We start from the raw sequence: 17,281 nt of genomic DNA, 5'->3' as shown, positions 1-17,281 counted from the left end.
GCCTACACGCACGCACAGACACACACACACGCGCGCGCGTACACTGTGGGGAGGGAGAGGTGCATAGCAACAGGGTTAAAGAGGGCTCTGAGCGCCAAGTAAGACAGGCCTGCACCCTGCGGCCACCAGCTTCACTCCACGCCTACTCACCAGACCTCACTCCCTGGGCGCCCACTCCCCTGGGCGGGCTCTGGGTCAGCCAGGCTTCCCTCTCTGGGTGAGATGGGGTGGTGGGGGCATCGAATGCACCTGGTCTGGCCCATGCACCCTCAGCCCTGGAAGAACCCAGCTCCGCCCCAGCCCACACAGCCCATGCTCCCTGCCTGCACAGGCCGGGTCCACGGAGACCTGCTCCACTTACAGGTCTGGTCTTGGCCACCTGGGGGACCGGCTCAGGCACGGGGATGGCACGGGGTCTGGGGGTGGTCAGGCTGAGCTCCTTGGGCTCTGTGACCTTGGCCTTGCTCTTTGGAGGAGAGAGCTGGCTGGTCAGCTCCCCCTGCAGCTGGTCGATCAGCTCCTGGATTTCCGGCTGCCACCTCAAAAGCAAAGTGGGAGCAGCTTGGGATGGGCTGCCTGTGCAGGTCACTGAGGGGACAGCCCCTCAGCACGGGGGAGGGGGCTGTGAGCAGGCAGCAAGCTGGCGAGGCAAAAGCAAGCTTCCTGGAGCTGCACCACCGTGACGGGCGCAGAGGAGGCCGTGGGAGGGGGTGAGGAGGAGGGAGTCTCAAGGTGGGGGTGCCCCGGACCAGGGGTTCTGGAAGGGCCCTGCTGGGCTGCCCCCGAGGTTTGGGCTCCTCCCCTCCATGCCTCCTCATGCCAGTGGGCACCACCGGCCATTGCCCACGTAGCCAGTGGGTAATGCCTCCTGAGGAGACTGCTTGGTGTGACTCTTTCCTGCCCCAGCCTGAGGTCCAAGGTCACCAGGAGGAGGAAGGGCGTGTCTGAGGGTCAGCAGGGCTGGGGTCTCGGCGGGGCGGGGCCGGTAAGGAAGGGGGCTGCTCACAGAGTGGGCGGGGAAGGCTGCACACGGGGTGCTGGGCGGGGCTGCAGGGTCTGCAGGCCTGGGCGGCTGGGAGCAGCCCCCCGGGAAGCAGTGAGTCCAGCCACTGGAGTGAGGCCCTCCCCCTCGTGAAGGGCCGGCTCTGGGGGCACCCCGCTGCTCAGGGCCGGGCCTCCTCCCCCGCATGGTGGGGGGCCTCCTGTACCCGGCTGGCACCCGAGGGCTCTGCCACTGCCAGAACCACCTGTCGGCCCGTCCCCAGGAAGACAAGGTGGCTCCCCCGACCCTGGCAAAGAGGGCCGGCTGCAGGGGGGTGCAGCTGCACACTGGCCCTGGCAGGCCCACTGGAGGTCCTTCTGCCCGTGGGTCCTGGCCTGCACCAGCCCAGCCGGCATTGGCCTGAGCCTGTTGAGGGAGGTTGCGGAAGGCGGTGGGGACAGCTTTGGGGTGACGGGCCCAGGAGTGGCGCTCCGGGGGCAGCTGGGGAAGAGATGCAGGCCCCTCCTCTGCCCCGGTCACGAGCTGGCTGCCCTCGAGGATGCCCAGCGCCCAGGTGAGACCCAGTCGCTGCCCACCTCATCAGGGGGTCGATCCAGTTCTCCTTCACGTGGGAGGTCTCGTAGACGAGGCTCCACTCGTCCTTGATCCACGAGCCGAGGTTCAAGGGGTTGAAGAGGAACCTGAGGAACTGAGGAAGGAGGGAGCGGCGGGGGCCAGACCCACTAGGTGAGAGTGAGGACCCGGGGGGCCCCCAGCGGGGAGTCAGTGCTGGGGGGGCAGCTGTGGCTGGCGCACCCCCAGGAGACCTCAGCAGGCCGCAGGCAGGGGTCCAGCCCCCCTGGCCTGCCCCCTCCTGTGGGCCCCGGGGAGCTGCCCATCGTTCACCTGGGCCCCTGTGTTCGCCAGCGGGGCCCCTGTCAGCTGTGGGCCCCCGGGCTTCAAGCCCTGCACCCCCTGGGTCTGTACGGACACCCCCACCCACTCCTCCTCACCAGCTCTGGTTGGGTGGGGGCTGGGAAGGCCCTCAGCCCTGATGCCGGAGGGGGTGGCGGTGGGCAGGGGGCAGGGGCAGGGCCTCTGGTTGCCTGCTGCTGCCTCCTCTGGGGCCCACCACCCCCTCAGGCATGTCCGCCCCTCTTCTTTCTGCTCAGGCCTCCATGCCCTTCCCCAGGGAGCAGCTGCCAGGGGTCCTTCTAGAGCCTTCCACAGCTTCCCACTCAGCAGCCTGGCCCCTGCTCCCCCACGCCCCAACCCCTCGGGGCCTCTGTCTACCCCCTGGGCACCACGGAGGCTGTCTCAGCTCCTCGCCTACCCCCTACCGGTGTTAGCTCCATCTTCTAATTCCTGTTCCCACTTTCTGATGAAGGAGGCAGTCAAGTCCCTATGGTTGGGGCATGGGGTCTCTGCAATTCCTCCTCCCAGACCACTGCTCCTGGGGCCCACCACTCCACCCCCGGGCCCCCTCCTCTTCTCAGCACAGGGGGTCTGTTGACCCCCATCTAGGGACACACCACTCCCCGTCCGCCCGTGGAGGGGGGCTCTCTGAAAGGAAGCCGCATTGGAGAGGGCGTGGTAGCCGTGGGCACCCGCCGGGAGGCCGAGGCTGGTGCAGGGTCGGCTCCGCAGCTTCGGACCCGGGGCAGGCTGACTCACTCGTGGGCCTTTTGCTCAACAATCATAAGAATTTCAAGACTCTGACAGCGGAGTGTGAACCAAGTGCTGGCACTCCAGCTGGGAAGCTGGCCCCGGGGCGAGGGGGGGTTGTCTCTGAATAGCGCTCAGAAAATGCTGTCACGAAATGAAGCCCTCGCTTACGCTGACTCTGCAAACATCCATGCACTGTGAATTGCTTACGTTTAACACGGAGAGGAAAATGAGTGGCTAAACGTGCTGCCTTGGTCACCTGCCAGTGGGCGGGTGCAGATCTCTGGGGTGGTGGTCCCGGGAGTGTCCCGGCTCCTGGCTCCCCTCCCCCTGGCCCCACGCCTCTCCTTTCAGGGCTGCCCCTGCAGCGCCTGCGGCTTCCCTCCAGAGGGGCCCCAAAGCACTCCTGGGGCCTCGGCTGTCCCTCTCTTCTCCCGGGAGTCATTATCCTGGCCTGGGGGCTGCCCCCCCACCACCAAGCCAAGTAGGGAGGAAACAGCCAGCAGTTGAAAGCCTGGCCCAAGAGCCAGCTCTGCCGCTCAGCTGCTGTGTGATGTCGAGTTAGTTACCGAACCTCTCTGTGCCTCAGTTTCCTCAACTGTGGGCTGAGTGCTTGTAGGAGTGACCTCACCCAGTCCCTGTGAGGGTGGACCAAGAGCTGCTCGCAGAGGAAGCCAGGCCCATAGCAAATGCCCGTGGCAGTGGCCGGCAGAGGGCAGCGGACCTCAGGCCCATTCACGGTCCTGCTGGCCCTGAGGCCCCAGGCATCCTGAGCTTTCTACCCGAGTGAACAGGTGTCCACAGAAACGGCCTGGGGCGGGTGCAGGGGGTGGGCTCCTGCAGGCGCCCTCTCGGAGGCTGCCACCCCTCAGGACCTGCTCTGGACTGCGCCCACTCCCGTCCCCCCAAGGCCGCACAGCCCCTGCTGCAGGGAGGAGAGGCTGCCTGGAGCTCGGAAGGTTCCAGAGGCCCAGACTATGAACAGGCAAGGACGCCTTGTCTCGACTAACAGCTCACATCCAGCAGTGACCACACGCCGGACCGTGAAGAGCAGAAACCAGCTTCCCCAGGCCTGAAAAGGGCGCATTTGCAGCAAGGAGGGGTGGGGCCTGGGGTCTGAGAACAGAGCTTGGGGCTGGGGGCGGCAGGGGCTCACCTGGCACACCTTGTGGACGGGCTGGGACCGCACGACATCCCGGAAGAGCTGAAAGCCGAGCTCCTCCAGCTGGAACGTGGCCAAGTAGCAGATCACTGCGGGGAGACAGGGCATGGGCCTGGGGAGCAGGATGCTGGGGCCCCGCCCGGGCGTTCGATCCCGGGAGAGGCACCCGGGGCTAAGGGCCCGACGGCAGCAGCGAACAGAGCCAAGGGCGCCCGCCTCCCTCGGGCCCCCGTGAAAATGACAGCCTGACGCAACAGCACAGGCGATGGGGGCGGCGGGGCGGGGCCCGGGGGGCCGGGTTCCAGGGCTTCAAGCACTCCCAGGTTGTAGTAGCTCGTTGGATACATTTCCAGAAATCCCAAAACTTCTGGGGTAAAAGTAAAACCATCTTGCATTTCAGTTTGTGAATTCTGAGATTGGAAGCCGCTGGACTAGGGGGCGGGGGGCCAGCAGCCCAGCCCTGGCCCCGGCATCGTGCCCCCCACCACTTCTACCTCTGTGCTCCCTGCAGTCCCGACCCCTCCCTCCCAGGCAGGGCCATCGAGGCCCAGGGGCGGGACCACCTTCCCCAACTCAGACACCGGCCACTTTGCCCCCGATGTCACCACACCCATGAAGGCAGCACTGCACAGCACGTGGGGTCTTAGTTCCCTGGCCAGGGATCGAACCCACGGCCCCTTCACTGGCAGCCCGAAGTCTTAACCACTGCACGGCCAGGGAAGTCCCCAAACGCCTCCTTCTACTGAACCCCCTCTGGGAGCGTCCAGAGTACAGCCAGGACACCGGCTCTGCACGTGGTCCTCAGGCCGTGGGGCCAGGAGCTCAGCTGATGATGAAGACCAGTCCTGTTACCCAGACTGGCCTCCAGAGCCACCTCTCCCAGCCAGGCCAGCCCTCCGAGGCCTGCGGAGGCCTGCGTCCTGGGGCCTGGTGGTCAGCATGCCTGGAGTCTGTCTCCACGTCAGTGAAGGAGGGAAACACAGTCCCCTGGCCACCTGCGCTCTGGCAGCCGGGAGGGTCCAGGGAGGGAAGGGAGGCTGAGGACCTCGGAGGCCTGCTGGGGGAGGGTCTCAGTTGCTACTGAGGGTCTGCGGGGCTCTGGCCCGCAGGGACCCATGGGCTCCCCCGACCGCGGCTGGCCACGGGCACCTACCCTCAAAGAGGCTGTAGTCGGCCCGCAGGCAGAGCCGGCCGTCCCGCACGTAGAAGGCGTCCACCACGATGGTCAGCAGCTTGTGGTACTCCAGGCACCCGGACAGGATCTCCATGATGAACGCCTGCTTCTGGGGGCTCAGCGTCTGGAGGAGAAACAGCCGGGGGAGGGGGCAGCCGCCTTCAGATACGGGGGCCCCAGTGCCCTACAGTGGGGAGCACCCTGGCCAACCCTCTGGCCCGCAGGTCCTCCCCCAGGAGTTGCTCCCAGGGCGGAGACCGTGAGGGGAGCAGAGATGGAAATAAACACGGAAAACGACCCCAAAGGAAAAGCCCTGTGTGATCCTGCTTGTGTGAGGAGTCAGATTCCCAGGACGGGAAGTAGAAAGGTGTGTGGGGGGTGATGGCGGGGGATGGAGAGAGGGTGGAAGCTGTTATTTGACGCAGAGTTGCCATTTGCGAAGGTGAGACGGTTCTGGAGACAGACTGTGGTGATATTCACATGCGAACGTACTTAATGCCACTGAACTGTATTGCATCATACACCTAAGAATGGCTAAGATGGTGGATTTTATGTCACGTGTATTTCACCACAGTAAAAAAAGAGCAAGCTCCTATGAAGTTTTTCAAATGAATGATTTTAAAAATTACACCCCCGCAAAAAAAAATCAAACAAACACAAAAACCAAGCAAGGAAAATCTCTGGCAGAGGGAATTAGTGTCAGCGGAGACTGACTCTTCTCCATTTACTCTGAAACATGTTGGGTTTTGTAACCTGTGCGTGTCATGGTTTATGTATTCAAAAAACTAAGCTTCGACAATAAGAAAAAAAGAATATCTACTGTAGCCAGTGGGCTTCCCAGGTGGAGTGGTGGTGAAGAACACATCTGCAAATGCAGGAGGCGTAAGAGACGCCAGTTCATTCCCTGGGGCGGGAAGATCCCCTGCAGGAGGGAACGGCAACCCACTCCCATATTCTTGCCTGGAGAATACCAGGGACAGAGGAGCCTGGTGGCCTGCAGCCCATGGGGTCGCAAAAGAATCAGACACGACTGAAGCGACTTAGCACTCATTGTTGCCAACCCAGCAGTGAGCATGGCTCGTGGGGATGGGGCTGGGGCGTCTTTCCTGAAAGCAGTTTGGAAATGTTTCAAGGGTCTTGTATTTCCCACACACTTTAGTCCAGGAACCACACTTCTGGGACGCTAAGGAAACCAAAAGGCAGGAAATATCCACATACGAGATGCTCAGGGCAACGGCATGTGCAGTGGCAAAAATGTTAACAGCCTGAATGTCAACGCAGGGAGTCAGATATAAGCTCTCCATGCTGTGGGTGAGTGGGACGCAGCCACTACCATGATGCTCCCGGAAGGCTTACAGTGAGACGGCAAAATACTCAAGGCCATGTAAAACTGAACACGTACACTAGGACCCAACAGATGTGCAGTTCAGTTCAGTTCAGTAGCTTGATGTTCAGCTCAGTTCAGTTCAGTCGCTCGGTCGTGTCCGACTCTTTGCGACTGACCCCACGGACTGCAGCACACCAGGCCTCCCTGTCCATCACCAATTCCCAGAGCTTGCTCAAACTCATGTCCATCGAGTCGGTGATGCCATCCAACTGTCTCATCCTCTGTCGTCCCCTTTCCCTCCCGCCTTCAATCTTTCCCAGCATCAGGGTCTTGTCTAGTGAGTCAGTTCTTCGCATCAGGTGGCCAAAGTATTGGAGCTTCAGCTTCAGCATCAGTCCTTCCAATGAACAGTCAGGACTGATTTCCTTTAGGATGGACTGGTTGGATCACCTTGCTGTTCAAGGGGCTCTCAAGAAATGTAAAACACATCAAAATAATAAATTCTTGTTAGCAACATCACTCCCCTCCACTTCCCCACTTTTGGACAATATTTTATCTAAAAAAAAGGAAAAACACTTCTTGGGCGGCGCTGGGCTGCTTTGCCTACTTGCGGCAAGCGGAGCTACTCTTCACTGTGGTGAAGACGTTTTGTCGTGGCGGCTTCTGTTGCTGCAGATCACAGGCTCTGGAGCACCCGGGCTTCAGGAGTTGTGGCTCGTGGGCTCTAGAGCACAGGCTTAGCTGTCCCTTGGCATATGGGATTTTCCTGGACCAGGGATCAAACCCGTGTCACCTGCGTTAGCAGGCAGACTCTTATTCACTGTGCCACCAGGGACGTCCTGAATTTTTATTGTCAATGAGATTTTCATACGTTTACTGGACATTTACTTGTATTTCTCTTCTGTGAATTATCAATTTACATTCTTGGCTAACTTTTTCTATTGGGATATTATCTTTCCCAATCATTTATAGGAGCTCTTCGTAGATTGAGGGAATCAACATGGCCATTAGCGTGACAGCTATTTGCTATAACCTTGTAATTTGCCTTTTAACTTTGTGCAAACGTTTTTTGTGTTTTTTTGACATAGGATCATACAACTTTTGCTTTGTTTTGAGGTCAAATCTGCCTTTTCCTCTGTGATTTCCTCCCTTGTTTTTATGCTAAGAGAACACCAGAGTAATGAGCCCATCCGAGGGGTCCGAGATGAAGTTGGACTTCCGGGAGCCCCAGCCCCCACGCGTGTGAGTGGGGTGTCTGTTCTTACTCCCTCTCGGCCTCCGCACCCCGGGGGCTGGAGGCCTGAGAGCCGCCCTCTCCAGCCGCCTGGGGTCCAGGGGTCCTGGGTGGAGTCAGGCTCGGCAGGCAGCAGTGATGGGCGGCAGGGGCGCTCCAACACTGACTCTGCCACCCCTCCGGCGCCTAGAGCCCCCAGCTGATGGGGCAACAGCACCCTCCCCCGACCTCCGACCTCCGACCTCCGCCCTCCGCTCACAGGCTCCTCCGCGACTTCTCCGTTATCTGCACTCGCCTCTGGGTGACCTTACACACTGTCAAGGCTGACGCAAGCAGATTTTGCCTCTGGGTCGGAGGGCCCACTCCCGTCTCAGAAACCACTACGCCCTGTTTCCCGTGACGCTGTTCCCAGCGTCCCATCCACAGGGTCCCAGCCACTCTGCCGCACCTCCTTCGGCCACTCCTCAGCGGCCACCCAGCAAGTCTTTGTAAAGGAAAGGCGGATCGAGCCTGTGCTTGCTGGAACTCTCTAGGAAGAGTCCTTCCGCGGCCCGCCTCCGTGAGTCCCCGCCCACCGGGCTGCACTCCGGGCGCGAGCGACCCTCCGATCAGAGGGACGTCTCCTCAAGGCCGGCTGTCCCCTCCGCCTGCAGGGCTCTGCCCTGCACGCTTGCTCCCCATGCCCATCAGGCCTTGGCTCAGATGCCACCCGACCCGGGAGGCACCTCAGTCACCGCCCCCCCCCCCCCCCCGGGTCACCCGTGGCCCCTCACCTGGCGGGATCGCGCACACCGTGCTTACTGCCCCGTCCCCGGCTCCAGGGCCGCCGGGGTGCTCACGAGGGAAGGGATGGGCCGCCCTGCCTCCGTGGGGGACCGCGGGCAGGTGGGCACAAGGCGGGGCTCCTCCCCTCGCAGCACAACCGGGAGGGGAGGGGCAGCCTCGCTCAGGTCAGCTCCAGCCTCAGGAGCCAGGACCCTGCCTCCTTCCTATTCCCTCTCAGGCTCCCCAGACCCCCTGGCTGTGCCCATACAGAGGGCACGAGCCCCAGCCAGGCGCCAGGCACCTCCCCCTAACTCCCCGCCTTTGTCAGGGGAAGCCCGGAGCGGTGAGTCAGCAGGGCTCTCTAGGGACGCCCTGAGTCAGCGCTCCCTGCGTTGAGGCCTCCTGGCTCAGACCGTGGAACTCCACTCTGCATCCCCTCACACGCCTGGGTTTGGGGCTGTGAGCATGTGTAATATGTCAGAGCCTGGGCTGCGAGCCTGGGCTGCGCTGGGCCAGAGTCTGGGGGCCGGCAGGCGAGGATCCAGGCAGCGCAGGACCATCTGGCCCGCATGCCAGGCCCTCACCCCCGGAAGGTTGAGCCGGGGGGTGGCGGAGAGGAGGCTGAGGTCCACACAGGTGACATGAAGGATGCTGAGCCCTAGACTGGTCCTCCTGGCCGGGCCAGCGGAGCAGGCAGGGCAAGGTCCAGACCCTCCCAAGCAGCCCTCAGTACTGGAGTCAGAAACCCCTAACTCTGGGCCAGCCTTGGTCACTGAGGCCAGAGGGCAACCCCCCCGCCCCGCCGCCTCCCAAGGGGCCTCTGAGCTCCGGGTACAGTCTAGGGCCTTGGTCCAGTTCAGGGCTCCTGCGTCTGGGCCCCGGGCAGGCAGGGGGGGCACCAGAGACCCAGAAGCCTGCCGCTGGCTCCACACATCCGGCAGCGCCTCTGACAGCGGGTGCTTGGGTTCACGGTCAGAGCCCCAGGGTTGGCGCAGAGCCGCAGCAGCCTCCAGGGCCGGGAGGGGACCGGGATGCTGATTGTACCACAACCCAGGGTTTGTAACTCATGTCATCAAGACCCAGGGGCTCCCGCTAATCGGTGACACAAAGACATAAGTTGGTTAGAAGAGGAGGCGAAGGAACTAAGGCTGCCAGACACACACACAAGCCCTTCTCCCTTCCTTCCTGCCGGGCAGGAGAAAACTGTCTCAACTTCTCCCGGCCCCTTGCTGATGTGGCTCGAGGCTCCAGTTGACGAGATCCGATGGCAAATTGCTAGGTGTGGCCTCCAAGAAACTTCCTTGAACATCAAGCAGACTCAGCTGGCACCTGCCTTACACTGTCTGCCCTTCTCCTCTCCTCTCTGGGACCTGGGTGCAATGCTGGAGCAAGGCAGCCACTTTGTGACTACGAGACAAGAGACACATTCTGAGGATAGATGAGCAGAGAGGAAGGAGAATGAGTTCCTAACGGTGCCACAGAGGTACTGGCAGCCACCCTGGGCTGCCTGTCCGCCGACTGCTCCTCACATGAGCAAAGACACCTCTGATATCTTTAAGTCACCACTTTCCTGCTGTTGCTCCTGCCAAACACCGTATCTTAATAGACACGGGTCTGAGCAGGAAGGTCAGAACAAGAAATACTCATGAAAATATAATGGGAGAAATGCTGATTGTAACTACGCCAACTGCCTTTTCCCACCTGTTTCGTTGGCAAAGATGAAAACGTTTGTGAGCACATCACATGAGCAGGGAGAGTGTCAGTAAGGAGATCTCTGTGTCAGGGCAGTTGGCAAGATCTCTTGAAGTCACGAGGGCCAGCACTGTCTCTCGTGTGTTTTCTGGAACTTGACTCTGGGTGTGCCTGCCCAGGTGCAGAGGGACAGGGTCGTTAAGAACAGTAACAGGCTGGAAACAACAATGATCCCATCCACAGGGCATGGTTATAATGGTTCTGGCACAGTCAGCAAAAAGGATGCTCATGGCTTTACGACAAGAGGGAGCGATCCCCATGGCCCCTTGTCAAGTGGGGAGAGAGAAGGGCAGGACTGTGTTTAATGTGCTACCATCTCATAAAAGACTTTAAAAATTATATATAGTTATTGACAGCTTTCACACGTAAAGGTTATAGTTTAAACAAAAATGTTTTCAGATCTATTATATTACCTATGTGAGACAGGTCTGGACTGTCTCTCTGGATGGAGGTCACTGGTCTCCCCATAGGGATACCCACACTGCATACCATATTGATCCTCTGGGTTTGGGATGTTTGATCCAAAGTACATCGGGTATTTTTTAAGATATCCATTAAAACAAAAACCCAGGCCCGAGCCCAGGCTTTCTCACACTGTGGACCAGAAAGTGAAAGAGGCTCCCTGGGGCTGGCCACCGCACCACGCCTCTTTCCACCAGGACCTGGGCTGTGTTTCCAGGCTCCGCCCACCCCTGCCTTCCCCTGCTTCCTGCACAAGCCTCTTCCCATCCCCCTCGCTTTCCCCCAGGCTTGGGGGCTGGCCTTTCCCCACCCCGGGCTGCCTGATTTGGCCCCTCTCCTGTCGGCCTTTTCATTCCCCTGCTCAGAACTCACCTGCGGTTTGCCGAGTGGCAGGGTCTCTTGGACTAACTCCTCCACCGCCTCCTACGATTCCCTCCTCCTCCTCCCTCCGCCCATCCCCAGGCATTCGCTCTCAAAGCCAGACTCTTCCTTGAGGGCCACTCAGGACTCAGGGCTCTCTGCTGCACCCCACCTCTGTCCTGAAGGCTCGTGTCCGTCTCTGGATGTTTCTGTGCCCAGCCTGCCCAGCCTGGCACCTGAGCTGTGGTGCTACGTGGCCCGGAAGAGTGATGCCCACCAGGCTCCAGGAAACTGTCCCGTCAGCACCCCCCATAGGATGCCCTAATGAAAGGTCACTTGCTCCAGAGAGAGGTTAACCCGCTGGGGGAGCCAGAAGGGCCCGGAGCACGAGGGGGCGGGTGGGACGCGCCCTGTGGCTCCTGCTCCTCCCTGAGGGCTGGGCCTGCCTGCCTCGTTGCTGGTGCAGCCCCACCCCATCCTTTCTCCCGCTCTGGGCCCCCAGCTGCATCCCAGGGCCACTTCCCCCACTCCGGAGGCTGGCATCTGGAGAGGCTGCTCCCCATGCCTCAGCCTCGCCTCAGGCCGGTGGTGCTGCCGGAGAACTTTCAATGGCAGATGGATCCCTTTCAGATCTGAGACCGAATCTTCTCCTACTGACATATGTTCTCTGTGCAGGAATGCCATCAGGACTGTGGGCTGGGGGGCTGCTCCGTGTGTGCGTGCGCGCGTGTGTGTGTATGTGTGTGTGTGTGTGTCAGGGGAAGGATCCCCAGGCTTCTGTCTGCAGAGGGAGAGTCCCCACACCCTGCCCTACACCACTAACCACCTTTCCCTGTCTTGACATGATGAATATCTGCAAAGAACGGGGTCTCCAAATAAGGTCACTCTCACAGGGATTCCCTGGTGGCTCAGATGGTAAAGAGTCTGCCCGCAATGCAGGAGACATGGGTTCGATCCCTGGGTTGGAAGATCCCTTGGAGAAGGACATGGCAACCCACTCCAGTATTCTTGCCTGGAGAACCCCATGGATGGAGGAGAATGGTGGGCTACAATCCATGGGGTCGTAAAGGTCGAACCAGAGCGGTGTCCTGACCCAGCTGGAAATAAAGGCTTGCTCTCCAAACTGGGTCAGACTCCAGTGCCCCCTGCACTGGGCCCAGGATGGCTCTCTGAAAGGGTGTGAGAGGACCAGTGACCTGGAGAAGAAGCTCTCTCTCAGTCCAGCGTGAGTACCTGCACCCGGGGAAGAGTTCGGGGGCTGCTGGGCTGGGGTGGAGCGGGCGTGGTGCCCCCCTCAAGGTGGACTCGCACAGTTACTGTCATCACGCCATAGCCCCCCAGATGACAACCAGGACTCATTTCCTAAGCCACTGTGAAAGCGTTAGTCACTCGGTCGTGTCCGACTCTCTGCGGCTGTAGCGCGCCAGGCTCCTCCATCCGTGGGATTCTCCAGGCAAGAATGCTGGAGTGGGTAGCTGTTCCCTTCTCTAGGCGATCTTCCCGACCCAGCGCTTGAACCCATGCCCCCTGCACTGGAAGCATGGATCCTAACCACTGGACTGCCAGGGAAGTCCCATCCCAGGGACTTTCCCCACTTTCAGTAATGATTCTGAAATGATTCTGGAGAAAGGAAGGCTTTAACTTTGTCGGTTCTGCTGAGCAGTGAGGGATGCCCTGCAGGGCTTGCAGTGGGTCAGGCCACCCAGGGGTCTTGCTGTGTGTGGTGGTGCTGGGATCACAGTAAAGAGGCCTTTCTTGTCTTCAGTAGCTGTGGGTGAGGGGAGGGAGGCAGGACAGACCGAGGGAGCAGCCAGGGGGTGGCTGGCTCCAGGGACACGGCTTCGAAGCCAGCTTCAACCAGCAAGGAGAGGGACCGCGGACGGGCCTGACCTTGGCTGTTTTCATCCTTTCCTCCAAACGCTTTGGGTTTCAGGGGAGAGTTTGAGGGAGAGGAGGGGAGCAGAGGTGCGGGGAGCGGGGCACACCCCACGCCCCAGCCCTTGTGGATGGCAGGGCTCCAGCTGGCAGAGACACCCTTTTCTGAGCCACCCTGGGGATCAGCGGTCCTGAGGTTTCCCTTGAGAGATAGGCTTCTGTGTCTAGGCCTCCTCCAGCCTCTGTGGGCACCGCCAGGGCCTTCTCCACCCCAGGTTTTCCAGCGGCAGCACCATAAGGGGGCTGATGAAGGTGGAGGGGAAGGTGGGTCTGTGGGCAGCCCCGGGGCATGGCAGAGGCCACCCCACTGCGGGTGTGTGAGGGTGGAGCAGCTCACAGCCCTTGCTAAGCCGAGGAGGGCTGCAGCTGGCGCTTAAAAGCAGACAGGGGTGGGGGCGCAGCAGGCCGAGTGTCCCCCCAGAGCCCTTCTTTGGGAGCACGTGGCCTCCTCTGACGCCCTGTCCACGGGGCCCACACCCCGAAGTCCTGAAGGTAGCACCTGCATCATCACCTGGCCCTGTTCCTGGGCGCCTGCCCTTGATGGACAGACCGACAGACGCGGGGTCAGGTGCCAGAGGGACCAGACCCTGGTCCAGAGAGACTTCAGCCCAGGGTCTCTCTGCACGTGCGTCAAGGGGGGGCCGCAGGACAGGGACCTCCGGGGCTTGGGGATAAGAGCCCAGGAGCTCCTTCTGGTGTGGCCAAGCTGCCCAGCAGACAGCCCCAGCACACAGCCCTGCCCCGGGCGGGAAGACGCCCCCCTGGCGGGGTGGGATGGGGAGACGCCTGCGAGGCTGGCACGTGTCCACCTTCAGGGAGGACGGCCAGCCCTGCAGACTCCTGGGTCACAGGCCATGTTCCTGGGTCGTGGCAGCAGCCTTTGGCCCACTGGGAATCTCGCCTCGGGCTCTCCACTCGAAGGACAGGATGAGACTGTAAAGCTCCCACCATGGCCCCCCACCCCGAGCCTCGAGCCCCGACGTGGACCCTACCTGCAGGGAGGCAGCCGTGGCCTCCAGGAACTGCTCAGGACTGTCCTTTTCAGGCTGAAATCGGTCCAGGTGCTTCACCACCATCTCAATGCACTTCCCATAGTAGGTCATCTTCCCAGGTGGGACCCTAAGGGCAAACCCGACAGGTCACGCCCTCCATGCGCCCTGGGCCACTGGCCCAGCAGGCGGTGACGGGCCATCACTGAGCCCACAGAGGGTCCACCGCGCAGCCCCGCGGGGCGAGGGGTGCCGGACCAAAGTGGGGGCCCCGGTGGCACAAGCCAGGCTCACCTCCAGCCCACCCCCAGCTTCTGCTCGCCCACAGCCCCTGCAGCCTTCTCCGCCCACGAGGGAGGGTCCCAGGATGACCCCTGAGGGAGGCCCGGCCAGCGTGGGGGCCCCGGAGTCCACCCAAGTGTCCCTCAGCCCAGCTGGGGCGTGGTGACGGGTGACTCAGCAGTCCTGCTCGGAGGAGGGGAGCACCTGGTCACAGAAGCCTGGGGCAAGAAGAATCCACAGGTCTCCACTGTAAAGGTGAGGTAGCCAGCACCCTGGCTGGTGCTGAGATGGTGGGGGACAGGGAGGCCCGGCATGCTGCCGTCCACGGGGTTGCAAAGAGTCAGACGTGACTGGGCTTCTGAACAACAATGACAACCAGCACCCAGGTAAGACGCCAGGCCTGAACATTCCAGAAACACAGCAGCTCCAGCAGACTGGCTCGCTCAGAGCCTTCTCTGGCAGACCCTGGAGAAGCTGCTTAGGGTGGGATGGGCCCCCCAGGACCCCCACATTGTCCTCAGAGCAGGGTGGCCAACCCCAAGGAGCTCCCATCTCAGCCCCTGTGGTTCCACGCTGACTGAGCAGCTTCTGGGTCACCACGCAGCTGGCTTCCCTGGCACCAGCTATCAGCAAGGCCGCTCCTCCCTCCACTAAGCTGGACAGGCTCCCGAGAGCAGCCCGCAGCCCTAGGTCCTGGCAGGTTGGAGACCGAGTGGTGAAACCCCGGGGCTCCCCAGTGAGAGGCCAGCCCCAGCCAATCACGGCCCTCTGGGTGAGGCCCCCCACCATCACCTTAAAGACAGCGAAGGCCAAGTGCCACCAGACGCCGCAGAGAGCCTCTGCCGCCAAACACGGAAACAGAAGCCCGCCGAAAAGGACGTGCGAGAACAGTGGGAATAATCCAGAAACAAACAACTATGCCAGCTCGGAGAGAGGGAGAGATGCGGTGTTCACAAAGCATCTGAGGAGAAGAGAGTTCTTGGAAATTAAAGTGTGATAGCAGAGCGGGAGATGTAAATAGGAGAGGCAAAGACAGTGGAGAAGAGAGAGCAGAACAGGATAATGAGAAAAGTGGGGGAAAAACCACCAAGAAATCGAGAACCATCCAAGAGACCTGCTGTGCATTCCACCTGACGGGGGTTTCCGAAAGACAGGAGAGACGTAATGAAGAGAATCTCCAGCGTTGCAGGGCAGGGGCCCTGGAGGCAGGAGGTGAAGGGAGGGGCAGGGCTGGATGAGGGCAGCCCCAGGCCCCCCGATAGTAACTCTGGGCACCAGGCCCCAGGGAACCCCTCTCCAGCCCCAAAGGATGATGGCCCCGGAGGCAGTGACGGGTCCTGGTGGTGCCAGCAGCTGACTCCCCGGTACCCGTGGGAGATGGACAGGGAGGCCCTGTCCCCCAGCCTGGGGAGTGTGCCCAGAAAGGGGCAGGCGCAGCACTGGGAAGCCGGAGGTTTTTCCAGAAAGGTGAAAGTAGGGGGCAGGCCGAGGGCCCCCTTCCTGAGCAGTTTTTCCGGCGCTTTGATGCCTACCCTCATCAGGAGAGGGAGGGCAGCGCTGAGCTGCCGGGGGTCTGCACACCTGGGCTCTGCGCCACCCCGCATGGAGGCCTGACTGGGCCCTTTGGCTCCTGGGGCCAGCTTTTGGGCCTGGCCTCTGCCGTGCGTGGACACAGAAGCTGGCTGGGGCCCATCCCAAATGGGGCTGGAGGAAAGGCCTTGTGGGCCTCAGAAATGTGCTGGAACTGGCCTGCAGCCCTGGGCCCGGGGGAGTGCCCGCCCGCCCTGGAGATCACGTTTCAGGAGGGTCGGTGGATCCAGAGCCACGTGAGCAAAGGCCACGACCCACGAAGGCTCGGGGGGTGCTCGGGAGCTCCTGTCTCCACACCGGTCCTTGCAGCCAAGTGCTCCTGAGCTGCCGGCACCACCAGGACCCGTCACCACCTCGGGGCGGGGTGGCGGGAGGTCTGTGAGGGGCGGCCTCCAGTCCGCGGAATCTCCTTCCACTCCAGCCATCACTAGCACCCCCGAGTTCTCAGCTGCTGCGGGATGCGGCAGAGCCTCCTCAGCATGCCCCCCTCCTTAGGCTCGGGTCACAGTCCCTGGATTCTTTTCAGTCCTCACCCTGGCCCTGCCCGGTTGGGCTTCTCGCTGGCTCAGAAGCCCCATCACATGTCTCTCCAGAAACTCGAACTCTCTCCTCTCCCTGTTGAGCTCCTAGGCACCCCTCAGCACCCCATTCAAATATCACCACCTGTGAAGCCTTTCTTCCTCCTCCCTTAGCTCTCCCCTTCTCTGTGCCTCCTCCAAAGTTGTCCCAACTTCCCTTAAGCTCCCGTGAGCCCCTGGTGCAGGGTCTGCCTTGTCGCCTCCGAGTCCCTTGCCCTCCCCCCGAGCGGGCCCTCAGCACCAGCCCCAGAACTGTCTGTGGAATGAATGAGGGAGTGTAAACACGTACTCAAGGACCGACCATGCTAAGTGGTTCTTGGGTTTCAATCTGCTGTTTCAATCATAACAAGAGTTATGATCCAGAGAGAGACCTACTCAAAGACCACGATGCTTTTTAAGCCTTGGCTTCCACAGGTTCTAGAATTCAACAGAGCTCAGCTCTACTGTCTCATTTAATTGGACAGTAATAGATACCTCAGTGGCATTCATGAGGCAGGTTACCGGGGAAGAGAGCCACCTGGCCTCGGGGAGGGGGGATCAGCCTCTTCATCCCCAAGGAGCGTTTCCTGCCTATGGGACCCACTGAGGCCCAGGCTAGGGTCTGAAGTTCTTGACCACCCACTCCACCAGATCTCGGAACTGCATGGAAGAGGCACCATGTCAACACAATGAGGGAAATAACAGTCAACGCCAGGGCTCACGAGGAAGTCCTGAACCTAGGCAAAAAGTCTATTTTTATGAAAGCAATGTCAAGTATCAGTTTTTCTCCTTCCCCCGCGCTGCGGTCACGTTGGGGTGCTGCCCTGGGGCACGCTCAGCCTGGAGGGACTGGGTAAAGGGATCCCTGCTGTGCCTGATGTGGGCACTGAGAGAGCACGTGTGCGTGTGTGTGTGTGTGTGTGTCTATGTATGTATGGGTGTATGTGTGTGTATGTGGTATGTGGGTGCGTGTGTATGGGTGTGTATGTGTGTGTGCACGTGTATGTATATGTATATATGCGTGTGTATGGGTGTGTATGCGTGT

The 17,281-nt window shown here is 60.9% G+C and overlaps 1 protein-coding gene across 5 annotated transcripts in view; it reads right to left on the bottom strand.

The window, feature by feature from the left end:
- CFAP99 (cilia and flagella associated protein 99) overlaps window positions 1-17,281 on the bottom strand; it is a 39,840-nt gene that overhangs the window by 19,519 nt on the left and 3,040 nt on the right. For 3 of the 5 annotated variants that reach the window (XR_015165070.1, XM_086404537.1, XM_086404534.1), the window contains exons 2-6: window positions 13,811-13,937; window positions 4,963-5,107; window positions 3,804-3,898; window positions 1,579-1,691; window positions 362-539 (exon numbers count right to left, since the gene is read on the bottom strand). Coding sequence is in view for 3 of the 5 variants with exons in the window: in XM_086404537.1 (XP_086260663.1) it covers window positions 362-539; window positions 1,579-1,691; window positions 3,804-3,898; window positions 4,963-5,107; window positions 13,811-13,921 (642 nt within the window). In the remaining 2 variants the exon portion in view is untranslated. Of the gene's footprint in view, window positions 1-150; window positions 170-361; window positions 540-1,578; window positions 1,692-3,803; window positions 3,899-4,962; window positions 5,108-8,317; window positions 8,599-13,810; window positions 13,938-17,281 lie in introns of those variants that run through there. The other 2 variants (XM_086404535.1, XM_086404536.1) reach the window with 2 other exon arrangements.

The sequence above is a fragment of the Bos grunniens genome, chromosome 6, assembly GCF_055505025.1.
Source record: "Bos grunniens cultivar Pamir isolate PY7600 chromosome 6, Bosgru_T2T1.0, whole genome shotgun sequence".
NCBI lineage: Eukaryota > Metazoa > Chordata > Mammalia > Artiodactyla > Bovidae > Bos > Bos grunniens.
The sequence above is the reverse complement of the archived record's forward strand: the minus strand, read 5'-3'. Positions and strand labels throughout refer to the sequence as shown.